This window comes from Falco naumanni, chromosome Z (assembly GCF_017639655.2).
Source record: "Falco naumanni isolate bFalNau1 chromosome Z, bFalNau1.pat, whole genome shotgun sequence".
Classification (NCBI taxonomy): domain Eukaryota; kingdom Metazoa; phylum Chordata; class Aves; order Falconiformes; family Falconidae; genus Falco; species Falco naumanni.
Window position 1 is genome coordinate 82,445,545 of NC_054080.1, and position 21,525 is coordinate 82,467,069.

A 21,525-nucleotide genomic window follows, 5' to 3' on the forward strand; every position below is an offset into this window, starting at 1 on the left:
TCACCTCTGGACTACACAAAATCATAAAGAAATACTTTATAACAGATATACCTACTTTCAAATTTAAAGACTGGCATGATCCCATCCTGCCTCAGGCCAACATTACCATGGCTCATTAGGTTTGCTACATAAAATACAGCTTCCTAACGAAGAGATGATACTTGCAAGTGCCACAGGGATGAGGGGAAAAAAAGTATTTCATGTAAGAACAGTAACTCTGGTATCTGGAAAGGAATGAAGCAGAGTTTGGGGATATTCCCACTGTACACCGACATAGAGCAAGTTACGAAAGACAGTGCTTAACTTAAAAATTCAGAATTTATTTACAAATTTTCACTAAAAAATGGAAACAAAAACTCTCCTCCTGAATATACTCTACTCTGCAAAACACTGCAATTGAAGACCATTAAATTAATTTACACATTTTACAGATTTATCTTTGCATATAACAGCGTATACTTTAGTCATCAAGACGTCGAAAGAAGAGATGAAAAACTACGCTGTTTGAAAATAATGAAACTGCCAGGTTTCCTTTGACCTTCCCTCTTTAAAGATAAGCTGAAATACTCCAGCAGAGGAACAGATGTAAGAATTCTTAACTTTTCTAAACAGGTTCATGAGGATCAGACTTCTTCAGTTCAGACCTGCTACATAGCATCAGACCTAACTCAACAGTCGTAACTGAGACAAACTCCGTACTAAAGCAATATTCTCTGTGACAGAACTGCAGGATCATACCCAGTTTCCAAGTTGTTAACAATGCAAGATGGAGGGCACGGGAAGAAGCAGCAGTAATTGAAGCTGCAAATTTGCTGGGTTTTTAACAAATCGCATTTAAAAAGGGCACAGTATTTCACTCCCACACTTCCCCAAAAGCTCAGATAACAAATGGTTCCCCACTTCCAACACACTAATCACCACACAGAAGTTTAACACACATCTTAAAAAGTATAATTCTTGACAGAACAGTAACAAATGCTAATCACCAATTATCACCTGCTACTCTAAATTAACAGAGTTGCCCAGCTTCAGATACAGGTTTTTTAGATTTTGCATAGCAATTGCATCTATTTTTAACTTCACCATCAGCAGGAAACATTATAGGTTGGAACAGGCTGTGAAACACCAAGAGAAAAATACTGGTCTCGATCAAACCAGGAAAATTCAACTTCCAATATGAACTGAATCAGGACTTTACCCAACTAGTTTTATCTCTCTCAGCATCACAACTGTGCTTCAATAATTTATAACATGTTTTCAGAGCCCAATTCATATTCTCTTAAATAGTACTGCGGTAGTAATTGAAATAAGAAAAAAACAGTGCTTTTTAATTTAAAAATAAATTGGGAAGCGTACTGAAGGAAATTCATCCCTGAGTAACGAGACATTTAAAAACCGCATCCTATCGACAATCATCACAATATGTTACGACGTGTACTCTAACAGTCAATGCTATTACAGGCAGCAACAGAAATTCTCATAGTCCAATATATTTGCAGCGTCATTGCATTGATCCCATTATCTTGTTTAATAAAACTGCAAGTGAATATTAGGAAATAGGATAAATAGAAATAGTGTCTTTATTATTTTAAGTTGAATGTCAAACTGACAGCTAAACCATGCTGGATCCCAGGAAACTCAGAGCAGTGATGGTTAGCAACTTGCTTCTTTGGATGTCCAAAAGATTATCACCACGTATCCTCAACCAAACAACAGGAGCAGAACGATTGTAACGGAGTTCACTGCTATTAGAGGCACTGCAGAGAAAGAAGAAGAACTGTGAAAATCTTCTTTTCCACATCACAAAGTGACAGAACTTCACATTAGCTTGGGAGACTACCTTTTAAGGACAAAAATCAATTTTAAAAATACACTTAATTTTCCTACGCAAAATCAGGATGCACGGAAGGAGCCAGGAACAAAGCCTAGGATACTAAAAATTAGTAGGAAGCAACAGCTTAAGCATTTTTCTACAGCCCATCATGTTTTAGCTTTTACCCACACAACCCTTTCTCCAAACGAAACCAAACCATCTCAAAGGTGGTTTCTCTATGCTTGGCCTTACTGTGGTTTTATCAGTTTTTACTCTGTGGTGGGCAAGACAGGTAAGATTTTTTCCTTTCTTTTTATTATCACCTACAAAAGGAATTACTGGTGTGCTTTACAGTGCAAAAAATATCAGTAACTTACAAATTAAGAGTCTATTTTTCCTCCCCATCCTTTGTAAACCTGGCTTACCTTTTAAGAATCCCAGGAATTAACATTTCCCTCACCAGGTACTTCATGTAAAATTGGATTTAGCCAAGGTGAAGCTAACTGCGCACTCTGATTGATCCCCAAGCTTCCCCCCAGCTCCCACACTCCGAGGAAAGACAAGACACTGCAGTGGCACCACAAGCCAGAGGCAGAGTCAGGGAACGTTTTACACTTTATCAGAATTAGGGCACCTCAGCTGTGACCTGCGCCCTCCTATACAGAGTCCACGCATGAAGGAAGGAGAGATTGGAAATGCCAAGCAGAAATAGCTGTTTGGTAAAAAAGTCAAAATACTGCTGTTACTTTGTTAAAGCACAGAAACAAAACTTTACAGACAGTAATATTTAAATAACAAGATTGCCAGCGTACCTCTCATAACGGTTCGTACAGATCGAATAAGGTTCGTTAGCTGCGCTTTAATTCCTGGTTCCTCTCCAAATCCTCCAATCCCCTGATCGCTTCCCCAGCCAACTGTGTCACATAAAACCAGCCAGACATGTTAGACAAAAAAACCCCAAAACAAACAACCCAAACCATGCAACAAACGTTGTCAGCAATATTAACGAGCAATCTATCTTGAATCTGGTTACATTTATACTAACACTGAAAGACAAAGTACAAACCAATTAGCTTTATTTCACCATCACATGTTAACATACTAAAACCTGTTAAACGTTTCAACAAACCCAAGAGTAACAACAGATCCCTGTTTCTGTGAAGGAAACCCTTACCTTTTTAATACACCTTAATACAGTTCCCTGCACGCCAGGGAAACAAATTAGTTTATTTCGGCTCCAAAAAAATACCTGCCAAAATAAAACCAAACTACAATCTGCTCACAGTCCTTTGCCAGAAGATAAAACAGCAAAATAATTGTTGGGTGTGAAGTGATGCTTCAGCACCAAGAATCGAGCTACCTGGCAGAGAATGGCTTGCACAAGTGCCAAATCGGGATGATGATTAAAAAAAGACAACTTGGGAACTTTTCAGAGGGCGATCGAAGGTTTACAAAGCGCTTTGAGAGGGAAGCCCTTCCCCACCCGCTGCGGGGAGGCAGAGCATGTGGTCCCAGGGATGGGCCCAGGGATTTGAGACCCGCTGGTCACAGCCGTCACCTGTCTAGGGGGGAGGGGGCAGAGACGCGAGCGGCTCTTGATGCTCAAACCTGCCTGCGCGTTTCTTTTCTCCAGACGCAACTCTGAAATGGTTATTTTTTCCCCTTTCTTGTCTCCTTTGCTCTGTTGGCACCAAGGTGGGGGCAGCGGGCAAGTCCTCTCCCACACCAGCCTTGCTGAATTCCCACTTGGATGCACTTGGAGTTACTCCCAAGTCTCCCGAGTCACCCGGGGCTGACAAGTGGCTTGACCCATTCTGTCAGTCCCCACATCTCCCTTTCCCTCGAGCTGCTGCTCATCAGGAAAGCAGAAGAAAACCCCAAACCCACACTGAGCAGATCTCTCACAGTGGATCCTACCAGGGAACGGGAGAACGGGGTAACTACCTGTGCTCCTGCCAAAAATCCTAGCGCAGTCCGCCTTGGAGAAAACAGGATTCTCCAGACAGGGAAACCGGGAAACCTTGGTTCATAGGTGATATTTCTGGGGGGTGGTCTGTGGACTCTTTGTGTCGGTGGCTTTTCTGTGTTTTAAGGCCAAGGCTGCCCAACCTCAGGGATCTTTCTTTGGCACCGCAGAAATACCGGCGTGAACGTGTGAAGACAGAGAAGCGCTATCTCATCACAAAAATAAGTTAACAGCGAAATGAAAGAAACCATCTCAGCCATCACAGCACAGCGGGGAGCGGCACAGAGGGAGATGAAATTGTAGGAATGTAAAAAAAAAAAAAAAGAAACAAAAGAGAATTCTGGAGCAGGGCGAGGAGGAAAGGAGAGGCAAAGCAGTGACAGGAGTGACATCAACCACAGCAGCCGAAATTCACCTTCAAAACCGACATTCTCCCCCCCCCCCCCCGCAACCCCCGGCACCAGCACCGGCAAGGAACGGCCGCGGGGGGTGCGGGGGGATCCCACGGAGCCCGGCGGGTCGCGGTGAGCCTCCGGCACCCCCGGGCTCAGAGAGAGGCGGCCGGGCCCCGCCAGTCCCGGGAGGCCCCGCCAGGCCGGGCTGCGCGTGGCAGCGGGGGCCCACGGCGCGCACGGCGGCGGCAGGGCCTGCCCCGGGCCGCCCGCCCTGCTCCCCGCAGCCGGCCGGGCGGTGGCCGCTCACCGTGTCGGAGGAAGCGCTCTTCGTGCAGCACGGCCACGGCGTTGACGACGAGGAGCGCGGCCTGCAGCAGCGAGTACAGCGTGAACGCCATGGCCCGCCGCGCTGAGCCGCTGCGCCGCCGCGCCGGGAGCCGGCGCCCGAACGGGACGTGGCGGGGGGCGGGGCTGAGCGGAGGGGCGCGGTTTGGCGCAGGGGGCGGGGCTTGGCGCAGGGGGCGGGCCCCCGCCGCTAGGTGTCCGCCCCGCGGTGGGATCAGGCGTGGGCGCGCACGGCAGCGGGTGGTACCGTGGGCAGTCTGACGTGCCGCTTCGGTGGCCTTCGGCCTCGGTGCGGGCTGAAGCGGGGAGGAAGGCGCGGCCTCAGCTTCCCCCAGCCGTCACTTTAATGGCGTGACCCGCAAAAAGTGGGAGCTGGTGGGGGAAGGCCAGCGCGGCGTGGGGCAGCGGGGCAGCCCTCCGCCACCACGGGTTGATTAGGTAGTGTTAGCAGAAGTCAAAAACATAAACCACTTTGTATGAAAAAATACGGGTTTAGTATTTAATTTTATGGGAAATGTCAGCTTTTTAATGTTTAATTTTATGGAAAATATCCACTTTTTATATGGAAAATACCTGGGTTTTTTATATTTAACTATGGAAAATACATGCTTTTTATATTTAATTTCACGGAAAATATCTGCTTTTTTCTATTTGATTTTATGGAAAATATCTGCATTTTTATATTTAATTTTATGACAAATAGCTGCTTTTCATATTTAATTTTATAGACAATACCTGCTTTTTTATATTTAATTTTATGAAAAATATCTGCTTTTTTAATATTTATTTACTTTGTTGGGAAATATCCGCTTTCTTATATTTATGGACAGTATCTGGGGTTTAATATTTAATTTTATGGACAATATCTGGGGTTTTTTTACCCTGTATTTTTTCAATATGTATTGATTTACATTTTTGTTCTAGCAGGAAATCAGCTTGGATCCCAATTGTTGTTTATCCAAACCATAATGACTGCGGAAGTCAAGATTTGCAGCAGAATCCAAAAGAAAACAATTATATTTTATATTGGATTGATCAGGGCCTCTGGCTGCTTCTGCAGTCAAATAACAAAAATAATAATAACTGGAGCTCAGGGATACTGTATAGTTATTGATGCATAAATACACATTTTTTTTCCCTTGCAACTTTCAGTCCGATTGGCTGAAGGGGGTGATTTGCATAACCACTCTGATTTTATTTCTCAGTAATCATACAATATGCAAACCCCTTCACTCCGGATGGTTGATAGCTTTTATTACTCAATCAGGGTACAATGATTTGCATAATCACTGTGCTTTGATGGTTATTAGACTCATCCGCCTTGATAGAAATGACAACTTTGTGCTTAATGTGGTGGACTGGCGAGACCCCATCTTGATTCTTTGCCCTGCCTCAGACTTCTGATATGATGTGGGCAAATTATTCAGGGTTTATCGATACTCTATCTTCATGCTTGAGCTCTGGGTTAAGATCCACTCACCAGCAAGCATGACATGAGCTGATACATCAGCAACTAATTAAGCGTTGGGACCGTAAGACTAATAGATGCTTAGACACCATGTGAATTAGCCGTAAAGAAACCCACATCAGGTGCTGCTTGTTGTCTTGCCTTGCCAAAACACCTGGCTTTAGTATAGTCAACGACGTAGTATTTTGCATCTAAATAAATGTTACTATTAAATAATGTCACATTTTAACTGGAAGCAAGAGAAAGCACCCCACCATCACAGACATAGCATATTTTGTTACTAACTTACGCCCCAAATTACTACAATTGAACAAGGGAGATAGAACAGAGAACAGAAATCAAACATACTCGTCTGAGTTTTGTCATCTGATCAAAAGTATTTGTCATTTCAGTCTTGAGAAGGAATACAGCCTCAACTCAGGGAAGCGAGCAAAACATCTAGTGCAATTTCCAGGGAGACCAATGCCATTGAACATACACTGAAGTATTTTCTTACATGAAAGCTCAAAATACTTCCACATGTTGGCTCTGATTCTGCAAACATGCATGTGATCGCCTTCGTGTATGCCAGCAGTTAATGTGAATACACAGGTGTACTGGCACATGTGAACAGACACTTGCAAGCTCAAGAATTCCAACACGTTTATTTTTTGAAGATTTTAAAGTATTTTTAAAATTTGGTGTAACTACAAACCTCCTAATAGCTATCAGTTTAACATTTAAAAATGGAGCCATTTCTAGTTACCCAGGGGTGCCAAAAGTTCACAAAAAGCTTTTTTTAATCACTCAAACCATCTTTTTCTGTGTGTTTATAAATAATAAAAAAGGCTGATCTTGATTTTTACCAAACTCCATACGCAACAGGGGAAGTCAATATTGGGCTGAAAAGATTTCATCCCAAAGGTCATTACTATTTTTCAAGAAGTTGTGATTGCTGGCATATAATGGGCTCACAAATGGAACTGCCTCTTGTTCTCAGACATAACTTAGGGCATTATGGCGGTAATTCTATAATTAAATACAGATAAATATGAGGGGTCACTAACAGACTTGTCTAATAACCACCAGGATCAAGTAGCATTTCCTGGGCTACCTCCTTACGGTATCCAACCTATAAATAAATACTGACCTCAGTGAAGAGCTAATGTTTAGGATTATGGCACTGAAAAAAAATGAGGTTTTTAAAATAAGTATACAAGTTATGGCTTAGTATTTTTACCCATAATTAAGATGTATTTCCAAAGAGCAGCTGCTATCAAGCTTACGTAAACTTGATGTGATTTTCCCCTTTGTAAAATCCATCATGGCAACTCAACAACCACATGAGTCTTCTCTCTGAATCATTGTGTTAGGTGGTTGAAGGGAAAACCAGACAAAGTTGCTTGCATTAGAAGGAAAGCTTTTTTTCTTTTTTTTTTTTCATTAAGGTGTTACGTTTCAATGCAGTAAATTCCTGTGGTGTCATCTGCAGAGTGCAGTCCATCACCATAAAGGAGAGTTTTAAACCACCTTACAGATATCAAAGGATTAAACTTCAGGCTGGTGAAGTATTGTGAAGACCTTGGTACTTTTTATTCTCAGTTTATTGTTCAATAGTGTCAGGCAGAGCACAGCTCCTTGGGTCTAACTATGCTCTACAGTTAACAGGACTTGGGCTTGTTGCACCAGGGTTTTGGGATTACGTTAGTTTATTCCTGATGAGCAAATTAAAGGAAGTCTTCCCATTACTTCAGTTCTTCGCCTCACTTGCTACAGTCTTCTGAGTCTACTTTCTGAACTAGCTTTAACTTCCTCTTTAGGTATATTTCCTACCCAGACATACCCATACCAGTATTTTTGAGACACAGGGAAGGCTGGAAATCAGCCCAACCAACCCCAAGCTGAAAGTGAAGAAAGTATTTTGTTGGTGGCAGCTCTTTTACCCTGATTTGACTCCTCTAATTGCCACTGAAAAGACTTTAATGGGAACATGGCATCAACCTCTCTGTTTTCGGTGCTTCATGCCAAGCGGTTGCTAATGCATGTGTGCGTCCAGGTGAGCTTTTCCGGTGGGCCCAGTCATACCTCATGAGCTGAAGACGGGCAGACTTTTAAATATTCACCCTTGGAGCCCAGAAGGAAGCTTGCGACGTCATGTTGTACCGTAACGGGGCTCAGGGCTCTGAACGGACACAAAGCGTTGCACTGTGTGTAACAGGGTACTGCATCAAGGAGTGGAATCCTTACACCTGCCTGCCACGTACCAAGCTCTGCCATCCCTAACTCCATTGGCTGAAGAACCCTGTGTATGTGAAAAATTTAGGTTCTGTGACTCAGTTCGGTGCTATAAATAAATCCCACAGCTACATTTCACAGTTAAACTACAGCCTTTGTCATCCTTTACTCGTCACACCCGTTGCGCTGTCAAACAGCTGCAAAGGTTAACGATGCATCATCCTACAGCGTAACATGTCTCTTGCCGCACAAATTGAGTATTCAATGGATTTTAACATCCAGCTGTTTGTTTTAACCACCAAAGCTGGGAATGCAGTAAGATTTTGTACCTCTGTGAGAACATGTATCTGGTTCTTACCCTTCACCGGCTAGGCACAGAAAAGATCTTTGTGACTCTGAAAGTGCCGCACGATTATCATCTCTGCCCTTACTTATTTGGAAAGGGAATAGCTGTCCTGTTCAAAATCACAGCCTGCTGGCTTTCCTGAGACTTGTACCTTGAGAGGACATTAATGTGGCTTCATACACAAAAGCACTGCCTGGGGATTGAAGAGCAAAGGAAAAACAAATACAAAATTCTGAATTTACACCTAAATTTATTGATGCCATTTCCTATGTTTATCATACTTGGCTCTGCAATGGCCTTTAAATGTCATTTGTTGTCTAATGCACACGCACACACACACACATGCTGCTGTTCACCTTGGTATTATCAACAGTACAGTATTACATTATGTTACATTATTTTGCACTACAATTATTGGCATCTTCACCCTGGTCACCGTTCGCATTGTGTCCAAGCTGGAATACACCAGTCCAGAACCAAAGCCTGTTACACTCGGTACCTTATAGATATTTTTCAGAGATGACGGGTGTAGGGATTTTCCAGTCCATGTCTCAGCTGGAAGACAGTGGATATCAAAACAGGCCAATATGGGGGGCGAGGCAGCAAGAAAATAATAGACTTTGTCAGAGAATTGGAAGTCTCTGCTTAGCCCTGCCTTACTGCTGACAGACGGTCAGGATTTGCAGGTGTTGAGGCTGCAGCGAGTCTTAAGGAGGGATTTAGAGGAGGATGAGGAAACAGCTCCATGAATTTTGAAAGGGGGGTGGATTTTGTCTGTGTGCAGCGAGCGGCATGAAGAGAGAGCAGGGGTATTAGGGAGAGCGAAGAGAAGGGGTGCCTGAGGCTGGTGTTACGGGCAGTGGACAGGCAGGAGCAGCTCACTAAATACAGGCATGGGAAGAGGGAGACCAAAGTGGCACAGGCTCTTACAGGCAATGAGTTGGGTGTTTGCCACCACAGACACGCAAGCACGTGCTTCCATCAGACTGTGGGAAATGGTGTCAGCAGTGATATTTTGAATGGGAATATGGCCTAATGTCAAAAGGTCCTGCTGTGGCTGAGCCTCTGCCAGGGATGGCTGACACATCCCCTCAGCTTCAGAATCAGTTCTGGTTTCCATCTCTGCTAACAGAAAAATTACCCAAACTGCCCTTTGGGCACAAATACAGAGGTGATGTCATGGTGACCAAAGTCCAACTGCCTCTGCAGCACAGCACACAGACTCCACTCAGGTCTATGAAATGCCTGCGTGGATCTGTGCAGGAGAGCCTCATCCTTCTGTGCCTGCCCCAAGTTGTAGAGGAATGAAGCTGGGTTAATTAACATTGATAATATACAGCTGTGGGCTGGCTTCAGGGTGGGGGGGTTGGCCGATGTAGTAAGGTACAGCTGTGGCTGGTTCTGTTAAGAGGTTGGGCAGCCAAGGAAGAGAGAGCAGCTGAGGAAGAGAGAGGAGAAAGAAGAGAGGAGAGACACACACACCCTGGATGAGGAGAGACTAGGAGAAGGCAGCAGAGGGACTGTTGTGAAGAGTATGCTGGTATGTGATCGTGAAAGACCTTGTTGCAGCTGGCTAGTTTGGAGAGTGCTGTGACACCAAGTCTCTGTTTTGACAAGCACCACATACAGGAGCTTACACAACTGTGTTGGTGCCACAGTGTGTCCTGCTGGGGCCAGGCTCTCCACCAACAGCTTCCCCTGTGAATGGCTGGCCCCACCTGAGTGCGAAGAGGAGGAAATCCATCGGCTGTAGCCTTCCTTTTCATATATCTGGCAGACCTTAGGTCTCCCGTTTGAAAACATGAGTCCTGAGAGCACTACTTCCACCGAGGTTAGCTAAGGCACAGCCACTGATGCCAACGACCCTTCCGACCTGCTGGCAACTCTGAAGTGCCTTAGTGCTCCTGCAGAGGCTCCCAGTGCTCTGCAACGTGTGAGCACAAAGGCAAAGCGGGCCGTGCCGGACCCGTTATGGAGGAATGCCCACTGGACAAAGGGCTTTTCTCCTGCTTCTGTTGATTTTTCCATCCACTTATATGGAAAATATGCAGGAGGTAGTCCAAGAAAGTTGGTAAAATAAATAGATTATGTATCTTGCAGGTCTTGCAGGGTTCCCAGCAGCAGTTAGCAAAGGGCATGAAGTTGGACCAGGCTGGCCAGACCCAGGGAGCACACCTATCCCCCTCCCTGCCAGACCTCAGACTAACCTGTTCCCTGTAAATGCCACCTGAACGGGGACAACAGCCAGGCTCGTTCCTCAGCAAGCTGGTGTCATGCCAGAGACAGAGGTCATCGGTGCCGGGAAAGTTGCAGCACTCAGTTTAAAGATTAATAGACGGTATCTTCCTTCGGGCTGTAAAAGTGGGCAGATTAAAAAAAATTCACAGACCTGGTGACTGAAGAGACTGCAATCTGTCGCATAGCCACAGAGTCGTACAGCTAGTAGGAAACCCTGCGCGAAAGGTTAGGTCTCAGCATAACCTGTGGGATTCACGTCTGAGTCAGAGGGATTGAGAAACCTTTGTAAAAATTACCAGAAATTGCCCTCCCCCTTTTTTTTTCCCCCATGACTCATCCCACAGAAAGAGATAAATGGATAGATGTATGTCTCTATAAGAAATTTTTAACACAACATTTCACAGAGATAAGGTATGTGTATCTATGCTTTTTCTCCACTTTCATTAAAAAAAATCTATTTTCCTGTGTTTTCTAATACTGGTGTGGTTCGAGTCTACAGTCGAAAGCTATGGTGGAGAAAATGAAAACGCCTCATGTTGCCCATCAGCTCGCAGCACACCCCCAGGTCCTTCATCCACTTCTCCCTCCGGAAGAAAGCCACAGATGGAAGCAGCTGTGGGCCACCACTGCTCTGGCGCTGAGATCGAGCCAGCAAAGGAGAACAACAATAAGTCTAAAATGAAACTGTCTCTTCAGAGATGGCAGGCTCTGGGGATAACAGTTCACTTGTCAGAAATGTAACACACACACACCGGGCCAGTCAAATCCACTGTTGAAATCTTATCAGAGCTATTGCTCGTCACCATAGTGTTTTCATCCACCTCAGGTGGACTGAGATCTTTGGAGGAGTAATTAGATATGCAGCGCCTGGCACAACAGAAATGGAGCAAAACAAATCATTAGGTGTAAGATAAGCATAAAGAGCTGTTTGTATTTTGAACACAATCCAATTAATAATGGGATATAACTAATGGCAGTACAGAACCAATAGCTGGGATAAAGCTGATTTAATTAATTATAGAGGTGACCTGTTCCCTTCCCCCTAATCTTCCACCCTTCGGCATAAAACATGTCTTATGACCCCATGGCCCTCCTCCATTTGGCTAGATGCATTCAAACTAAAGCTGAACAAAATTTTTGTTTGAAGAGATTTCTCAAAACATTGTCTGCTTTCTCATTATAGAAACAAACATCTGAAGGAACGTGCCTATTCTTATGACTTCAGGTTGTTCTTGAAAAAAATGAAATGTTTGTCAGTAGTGAGAAATTAGAGGCTTGGGTCTCTTAATTTTCCTCAATAAAATTTCAATACATATATACACATGACAAATCTGGGGATGGGGAGAAGCATGTGGACCAGCTATAATACAAACCAAAATGCTACTGCCCTAAATTGATATTACCCACACAGCCACCCCGGCAATCCTCCAGCCACCGTTATCACACCTTGCCGTGGGCGGATGGGGAAGGAGCCTGGGAGGACCCCAAGAAGCACTTGGGTTTGGCAGGCTCTTCCCATGGGCTCCCTGATCACACTCGGCTCCTGCAGGAATTCATCACTGCACACACTTCCTTGGCAACCCCGGCTCCTCCCCTGCTGCCCGAACACTCACCTCCAGAGAACGCTTATTGCTACGCTGATGGCAACCAACAGCAAGAGGCTTCCACTGAGAGACACCATGATAATATTGTAAGTAGATGGTGACAAACCTTGAAGAGAGTACAGAAATCACTGGTGAGTTTTCCAACAAATAGCTTTATGAAACACAACCTTTTGTGAAACGACCTCAGGTTGTTACAGGTTGCAAATACTGACGGGCCTTCTGCTGCAAGCCATGGATGGAAGGGGATAGCCAGCTCCGTGTCATTACGGTATTCCTGGGAATGACTTCTTCAAAAACCTCACAGCTCAGTTAATTAACTCATGGGTCTTGATCTATCAAAGTACAAAGCAGAATTGCAACTGAAACCCAGCCCTATGGACCTCAGGGTGGAAAAGTCTGCCCTGCACTGTCAGACCACAAAGTTACTCCACATATTATCCACCTGTTCACAGGCGGGTAGCAGGATCCTGAATCTTACTGCCTCTCCAGCCAGCACCCCCCATCCACTTCCACCTTTTTTTTCAATCTGCTTCCACCCTTTTTTGCCCTTGGTTTTAATTCCAAACTTAAAGGAGTGAAATTTGGCTGACATCCCCTACCTACCCCTGCCTTCATGTCCCCCACTCCTCTCTTCTGCTGCAACAGCTCCTTGTACTCCCACCATTCTTCCCGCTCTAAAACACCAACAGGAACGGGTGTAACAAGGCTGAGTGAGTCATTCCTTCTGAGCTCATTCAACACTCTGTACCTGCCAACCTTACATCCTTGGTAACTTGCCTGGTGCCTCTCGGCGGTGTCATGACACAAATGAACATTGCAAAACTGATTTAAAATGCTAATGAAAACAAACAGGAGAGTAAAACACCTTCTTCCTCGGAAACCACCGTGTTGTGGAAACCCTCGTCAGCAGCAGTGACCATCCTGAAGAAGAAAGCCAACATTCAGATGGCAGTCTAATGTTCAAAACCAGCACACTTATATTATATCCATTTATGATGTCTGAGCATTTCACTGTCTCTAATGTGAATTATCTTTACAACTTCCTTGTGAGACAGATTCTGCTAACACCACTTTGCAGACTGGAAATCAAAGCAAGACGGGTTAAGGGACAGATCCAAAAGGCAGAGTTCAATCTGACATCAAACACCTGGATGTTTCTCTTAAGGCAGTAGGCTTCCCCAGTGTCTTGAGTTTGACTTCGTGTTTGTCCATGGCATCTGATCTTGGCATGGACAAGCACGTGGGCATCACACTTCAGCACATCTAGCACACACTTTTATCTAATCCCAGCCAATCTGCCCCAGGACACAGATGGGAGACTTTAGCAGAAAAGGTAACCGAGCCCAAGTTTCTTGAGTGGAGGTTTTACCTTTTCTTTTACTGCCTCCAGAAGTGGAGTGCTTAACTCCTGTAAAAAATCTCAGCCATCACATAAGAAAGTAACTAGGAGTGATCAACAACTGGATGGAAAAATAATGGGGGCCCAAAATACAATTTCTTGCTTTGTGACAAATAACATTACCTTACCACAGCAATACTGCCTGTCACCAAAACCCTCACCCAAGCACCAAGTTTCTCAAAATGATGAGCAGAGCTTTCTTCAGAGCAAGCATGTGAGGCAGAGGAGCATCATTAACCTAATGTCAAGGCAGGGAAACTGAAGGTAACCATTTGTCTTACATCAGTCAGAGAGTCTGTGGCATGGCTGGGAATTTCTAGGAGATCTCCTGCCTCTTGGTTTTATGATCATATTCCTCTTTTAGAAGCTTAAAACTATGACATGCCTTATTACTGGAAGGTGTGATGGATAAAAAGCAAGTGCTTGAGTTAAATTCAGGTGCCACCTTGTACTAATACTGCCATACACAGACACACACAAGCACCCATGTATTTCCAGCTTGCACGTGTGCTACACAAATTTGCAATCATTATTTCATTTGATTCTAGCTCCTTTTCCAGCATAGAAATAAAAAGCAGAGTCACAGGATGCATTCTGATGACATCCAGTTAATAAATGCAGGAATAAACTGTCTGCCAATATGTTCTTTGGTATGAAACAGCTTGTATCTTAAGTCTTCAATGTTGCACCTTAAATTCCACTCTTGGCATCAATAAGCTTAACTTCAAAGGGAATTATTATGAAAAATCAGTGTAGCCACAGGCTGCATAAGAAAAACGTGAGGGAGTGAAGAAAATTCAAAACTATAAGAAAAAAGCCAAGCAAAATCCATACTCACATTTATACAATGACACCAGCTTTGAAACGCTGCTCAGACTGAAGTACTGTATATGACATAGAATCACAGAACCACGGAACGGTTTGGCTGGGAAGGGACCTTTAAAGTCCCTCCAGCGCAGCCCCCTGCCATGGGCAGGGACACCTTCAGCTGGATCAGGTTGCTCAGAGCCCGTCCAGCCTGGCCTTGGATGTTCCCAGGGATGGGCCATCGGGCACCTCTCTGGGCCGCCTGTGCCAGTGTCTCACCACCCTCAGCGTAAAACATTTCTTCCCTCCATCTAGTCTGAATCTCCCCTCTTTGAGTTGAAAACCATTCCCCCTCCTATGGACCTGAACCAGAGGGATCTGCAGCTTCTTTTATAAAGCTTGGACAGTAAAATGAGGCGGGATAATTGTGTAGCAAAGCAGAGTGTCCAGGCTTTGCCTCTCACCCATTAGTGCCTGTGAATAACCTGAAATGATGGCCCAGAAGCTGTTTCAGGGTCTTGTGAAATTTCCACTGATGCAAGGACAGCTGGAGCCCAACAGAAGGACACAGGCATCTTGGAGTGAGTCCAGAGGAGGCCATGGAGATGATCAGGGGCTGGAGGACCTTTGCTGAGGGCAGGCTGGGAGCTGGGGTGGCTCAACATGGAGAAGAGAAGGTTCCGGGGAGACCTTATAGCACCTTCCAGTGCCTAAAGGGGCCGACAGGGAAGCTGGAGAGGGGCTTTGTACCAGGGCCTGTAGCGAGGGGACAAGGGGGAAAGGCTTTGCACTGAGAGAGGGGAGATCTAGATCAGCTGTAAGGAAGAAATTGTTCCCCGTGAGGGTGGGAGGCGCCGGCAGAGGCTGCCCAGAGCAGCTGTGGGTGCCCCGTCCCCGGCAGTGCCCACGGCCAGGCTGGGGCTGGGACCCACCTGGGCTGGGGGGAGGTGGCCCTGCCCGGGGCAGGGGGTGGGACTGGGTGGGCTTTGAAGGTCCCCTCCAACCCAAACCATTCTGTGATTCTGTTACTGCAAATGGAAGATCATTTGCTTATGACAGAGTCCTCCAGCCCCGAACGATACAACCTCCTTTTGTCACATCAGTAAGATGTCCTAAGGAGCACCTCAGTGTCACCCTTCAGCTTGAAAAAGGTTAAGAAAATAAACCATGGTCATTTAAATCTAGAGCAGAATAAGATTACAGATTTCTGGATTACCTTGTGGCTGCTGGAGACACTTGCATCAGTGCCATGCTGCTGACCTTGCCGCAAAGTAAAGGTGGTCCGAAGGGTTTCAGACTTAATTGCTCACTTCATTTGCCTCTGTTGATCGCTTTCTTCTCTCCAAGGTTTTTATTAGGGCAGAACAATCTCTTCTGTTTATGGCCAGTCAATAAAGTGTGGAGGTGGATCAGAGAGGTTTACTCACCATCCTTTTGTTAAGCAATTCCTTTCACAATCTTTCTGGTGGAGCAGGAGACACAGCTGGACTCCACCTAGAAGCCTGCCAGGGTTTTCTCTGGGCACTGGACCAATTCTGGCACACTACAACTGCATTAACTCCTCCAGCAAAACCACCCTTGCAGTTCGCATTCGGAAGTCCCTGTGGAAAGATGCCGTGTCCCAAGCATGGTGCCTCTGGGTCTCCTCCAGCAGCTTGGTGGTGCGGGTGCTCTCCAGGCGAGAGAACCCCTCAGCTGAGATGGCTCCTGGCCAAGGGGCGATGACAGGACCGCGGTAAGTCTGAGACCTGTCCTTGCTTTTTGGGTGTCAGGCAGACCAAAATGGCTCTTTGCACAAAAGGAATGAGGCAGGCATGTAAGGAGCTGCCGCTGAGCTGTGAATTGGTGATGGCCCGTTCAAAGCTGGGTTTCAAACATTCTTCATTTTGGTGTTTCTTGCAGCATGGTGTAGCTGTTCTTCGCTGCACCGTGGGCAGCAGGATACCATCAGTCTCGTCCGGCAGCACCCACCACCTCATCTGTTAGGGGAGTCACATCTCCGCAGACCTGGACCTTGGTTTGCTCTGCAAAAGCCGCTAGTCCTTACTGCCAGTCCGGGGCTGAGCTGGCAACTGCACCGAGTTATCTTGTGAAAAAATGTAATTACCTGTGCTTTGTGGTCACAGAAGGAGTGGTGTTCTAGGGTGGGGACTCCTTTGCATTAATACCTTCACACAGAACACATTAATACACTCCAGACTGGCAGGTTATTTCAAAACTAACAATAGAGATTGCCACATTTTTCTGTGCGCCTGGATAAATGGCTGAAAAATCATTTAAACGCCTCTTGCCTCACTGCTAGTACCAAACAGGACCAAAACACCTCTTCAAGTACCCCAGAGATTGTTTGGCAGGGTTTCAGATGTCCACAGTCCAAACCACCCAGCACATTTCGATAATGCCTACGGCTGTAAGTTTTTCTCTGTGGCATAAGAAAACAGCAATTGGTCTCCCATTAAAAAGATTTTACACTGAGGTCAACAGCAGAGAGCAGGCCTGCAGATGTATGCAGGTGTGTTCTTGGTTAAGCCCTACATCAATTATCCATTCTGTACCATCCATAGAGGAGGACATCCAGTATGTAGGTACCTTCTCTCCTCGCTCCAGGGCATCATTGGCCTTTTATTTGCCTTTGAGCCAGAGCAAGCATGATGTTAAAACCCGTTTCCAAGTTGTATATGCCACAAAAGGCTTCCTGAGAAGGGAGGACTTTATATTCAGGCTGACACCAATGCTTTCCTTCTTTATCAAACAAACAGAAAACTCAACCTGAAACCTAAGGGGCTTTGTGAAACCCATTTGTGATTTTGAGTCTGATCCAAAGCTCACCAAAGTCAGTGGGAGCCTCTTTAGTGACTCCTCTGGTATTTAGCCCGTGCCCTGAGGGGAAATGATGCTAAATACACAGCAGACCTCGCTCCTGCAATCCACTGAACACCTACATGGTAATCTCCATCCCTTGTACGTACCAGTACGAAGACATGATGTCAGTGTCTGGGACACATTCTTCTCTGCAGACTCCTCTTGTGAATGGAAATTCACTTTCATTGAACATTCAGAGACATTAAGGAAAAAGCAATGGGATGTTCTGGATATTCCTGAAGGGGATCTGTAACATCTGATTTTATTTATTTATTTTTTTATCCCAGTATTTGCCTCACTCTGAACTGAGGTTTGTGGAGAAGCTTGAGATCACAGAGTGGGGAGCTGCGGTGGAGGAGGCAGCTCTTTCCTGCAGAACATTTTATCTCACGCAGATTGGGTGCAGTCCACCACTGCATACTGCCAGCACAGATAAAACCAACCCAGCAAGACCAGGACAACGAGCCAAGTGTGGACGTGGCCGCAGAGAGACAAGCCACAGGGCGCAAGGATCCGAGCCATACACAGGACCTGAGCTTCTTACTGCAGCTGTAGGTTATTTACCCGCTCTGGGATTTATTAGCAAATGCCTGGCTACTAGATTGGAGATGAAGTATTTCACATCAATGTATGTCCCAAGGGAAATCTTACTATAGTGCAAAAAAGCCCTCTCAAAAATCTACTGAATAGTCCAAGCCAGCTGAATCTAATTGCATCAAAACACATTCAGAATCAGGATCATTGAATGGTTTGGGTTGGAAGGGACCTTAAAGATCATCTAGTTCCAACCGCCCTGCCATGGTCTTCTGGGCATAAACTCCATGGAAAAACCTCTCAGAGGAAAGAAAAGCTACACGAGACAAAAAGAAAACAGTGAGATGTCCTACAGGAGCTCTCCCAACAGTTTTGCTTAGTAGAGCAATTCTACTCTGAAATCCAGTGGGGTAAAAGCAGTTCTCCATGAGGGTCAGAGCAAATGCCAGGCTTTGTTTTTGTTAATTCCTTGTTGATACAGCCTAAAAAATACAGCTTTGCAGAGGATGTGCTCATTTTTGTACACTGCAAAATTTATACATAACTTTTGGCACAACTGCCTTCAAGCTTTACATTAAAATTACAGAAAAGGAAGAATTTTGAGGCAACCTGAACTTCAGTCCCTCACAGAAAAAACAAAGGAACGGTCAAGAGTTGATCAGTAGCACAAAAAGGGCACAAAGAGAATTCATTTACTATCAGTTAGCAGGGCCTTATCCTGCTTGCAACACCCAGTTCAGACCAAACTTCCAAATCTTCATTGTTAACGCCTTTAATTGGCCTATTCATACAGAGATAACTTTTTAAATAATAATCAAGGTATTTATTCATCAGTATGATCAATCTCAAGAGCAGTAAATGCTCAGATATGCTGTCTGCTTCAGATAACTTGTTCACAATTCACTGGATTGCACCTGCCGTTTCAGAACAGGGGCAACAAAAGGTAAAAAAAGTCTTTGAGGGAGGTGGTTCTAAGGCACCTAAAAATATGGTCCTGAGAGAAGGTCTGTTCCCATGCTCTTAAGTAAGGGAAAGCACATAACTTCATGCTTTTGCTTGGTGTGCTTCTTCACCAGCGTAAATATCTGTGCTAAGAATCTCAGAAGCAAAGAAGGTTAAGACCTACCTCCTGGAGAAGCACCACCATGTCTGAAGGCCAGAGCTCAGTTTGTAGATGTTGTGGGAAATTTCTGGTAACCGAGCTCTGCGGGGGAAAAAATGAATGTCAATCGCTGATGAGCTTTTCAAATCTATTTATTGTTCGTTGAAGCACCCAGGAAAATTCAAGTCACAGCTCAGTGTGTAGCCTGTGCTGTGGTTTTTGCCATTCTCGGGGGATTTTGATGAAAGAAAGATTAAAACTAAAACCTGTAATACAGCTGTTACCTTTTGCCTCTCTTGTGGTAATAGCTGTAGAAGGGGCATTTGGTGAACTACACAGGTTTCTTAAAGGTGCTAACCAGCTGCGCATCATGTGTAAGAAAAGCTGAATGTTCATTTTCCATGCTGACACGATGTTCACTTTCTATTAAGGACAGCAACAATATGGGTTATCGTATGCCAGTAAATTAACCGTGGCTGGAACTGTTCCCACGTGGCACCGCAAGGCTGCACCCACCCCATGAAACCCTTACCTTTTGGCTCCGGGTGGCCACGGAACGGCTGCAGGTCTGGGTTGACCTGCTGTCCATGCCGGGAACTGCTCCCCAGGACATCAGCGGGCTCAAACACAATCCTGCCAGGGCCACTGCAACGATTTAATTATACAGCCGAGTTCAAGTAGTTAGTATAGACACAGCCTTGGGCTATGCATACCGCACGTACAACCGTTTCCACTACCGGGTAAGTATCCTTGTTTTCTTTTCTTTATGATGCCAGCTGGTAGAAGCGTTGAGGGCTGAGTCTGTAAAACACAAGTGTTTTATGGGATCCTCATCACTGCAATGTGTACAAACTTTGGCACAAGAGGAAAACAAACAAAAAGCATCCGGTGATAAGAAGCCGCCTTGGATGTTTACCGAATTAGGCTTGTGTAGGCGGTGGCTGCTCTGTTGTTTGTTTTCTAGGATCATGTTCTTGAGCTTTATCAGCGTGAAGGATGATTTTTTTAATTCAAAACACTTCATTCATGCTTAATTCTGAGACATATGTTCCACCTTAATGTTTGCCGTTGTGGTCTGTAGATCAGTTACAAACCAGGCAAGCGGTGTTTCCATTTCCCGGCTGGGGGGTTCAGCGTAACTCACCAAGTGCAAATTGGAATTTCAAGTTTGAATGTTCAATTTGACACACATTTGTTGCATCTCCACTCTTTCAGCGTGAACTCCGTGTTTAATACACAGATTCACAACCTCAACAACATATGGAGGCGCTACTTACTTGCTGCGGAAATTCACTGGGGAACGTGATGGTCTGAACGCTGCTGAGCAGGGAAGTAAAAAAGAAATAAATCTGCTGAAGATCTTTCGTGTCTGCTCCCGGGCCTGAACAGGCTGGCTCTCAAATGGAGAGGGACAATGGGTTACTCTGCGTGCCTGACCACATCCAGGAGCTCTGGCACTCAGAATCCATTAAAGCAGTAATTTCTTATTGAGCAACGGGATTACTTTATGTCTGGGCAAAATTTTTGATCTATAGTGGTAAGACATTTTACCACCACACTACAGTTGAGTTCATTCATCACAGAAAACATCATCATGTCACTCTGTACTATGATCTATGTAGTATCCTGCATCCTGAATACTCTACGTGGCTAATTCTCCATTTCAAAACGGATACAGCTGATCAGGGAAAGGTACATGAAGGCTACAAAGCTATGGGACTGCTGGAGGGATGGCTACGACTCTTCAACCTGGAAAAAAAGACAACCAGAAAGGCTTGGCAGATGCCTAAAAAATAGCAACCGGCACAGAGAAGGCGGACAGGGACTGCCAGCAACCGGCACCTGGTCTCACCCAGTACAAGAAGCCCAGGGCATAAAAAGAGGCTCACAAGTGGCAGCTCCGAACATCTGAAGCTGGTTTTCTTTCTCCCCACAACCTGTGTTTAAGCTGTGGAGCTTATTGCCACAGGATGCTGGTAAGCTGCTAAGTGTGCCTAGGTTTTAAAAAGTCACTGGACGAGTTCATGGAAGAAAAAAATCCATTGAGGGTTATTAAAAACAAGACATTATGTCTAGGTCAGAAAAGCCATGAGCCGTAAATCATTAGAAGCTAAAACAATATTCTGGGAACGTATCTCTTAACTGCTTGCATGCTTTCACAAAGTATCCGATTTCATCTGTTATTGGGAACAGGGTACTGGCACAGCTGAACTTTTGGTCTGACCTGGTCCAGCTTTTCTGGCACTTTCGTTGCTTTTTTCCACTCTACAAAAGCTGTAAGGCTGCCGGTTCGGCGAGTCTTGCATTTGAGTCTGGTCAGCTCACCTACTACAAGAGCAAACGCCGCAGGGAACGGCAGGAAAACAGGCTGTGCCCTTCCTCCCCTGCCTCCCAGGTCTGTCAGGCTGCACTAAGGAACTGTAAAGCCAGCT

At 45.2% G+C, this 21,525-nt stretch overlaps 1 protein-coding gene and 3 long non-coding RNA genes across 4 annotated transcripts; 2 read left to right on the forward strand and 2 right to left on the reverse strand.

The window, feature by feature from the left end:
- Positions 1 to 299: 299 nt before the first annotated feature.
- Positions 300 to 4,645, reverse strand: IER3IP1 (immediate early response 3 interacting protein 1). The gene is made up of 3 exons (XM_040579116.1): positions 4,482 to 4,645; positions 2,626 to 2,727; positions 300 to 1,757 (listed from the first exon to the last, which is right to left on the reverse strand). The coding sequence occupies exons 1-3, from the start codon at positions 4,570 to 4,572 to the stop codon at positions 1,702 to 1,704; spliced, it is 249 nt and encodes an 82-aa protein (XP_040435050.1). The 5' UTR covers positions 4,573 to 4,645; the 3' UTR covers positions 300 to 1,701.
- A 112-nt stretch (positions 4,646 to 4,757) lies between these two features.
- LOC121081172 lies at positions 4,758 to 8,347 on the forward strand. Its single transcript, XR_005825605.1, has 2 exons — positions 4,758 to 4,957; positions 7,787 to 8,347. It is a non-coding gene; the product is annotated as an uncharacterized LOC121081172 (long non-coding RNA).
- A 475-nt stretch (positions 8,348 to 8,822) lies between these two features.
- LOC121081648 lies at positions 8,823 to 11,987 on the forward strand. The gene is made up of 2 exons (XR_005825749.1): positions 8,823 to 9,861; positions 11,285 to 11,987. It is a non-coding gene; the product is annotated as an uncharacterized LOC121081648 (long non-coding RNA).
- Positions 11,988 to 18,115: 6,128 nt separating this feature from the next.
- LOC121081415 lies at positions 18,116 to 19,918 on the reverse strand. Its single transcript, XR_005825685.1, has 4 exons — positions 19,831 to 19,918; positions 19,626 to 19,738; positions 19,378 to 19,516; positions 18,116 to 19,195 (listed from the first exon to the last, which is right to left on the reverse strand). It is a non-coding gene; the product is annotated as an uncharacterized LOC121081415 (long non-coding RNA).
- Positions 19,919 to 21,525: the final 1,607 nt, after the last annotated feature.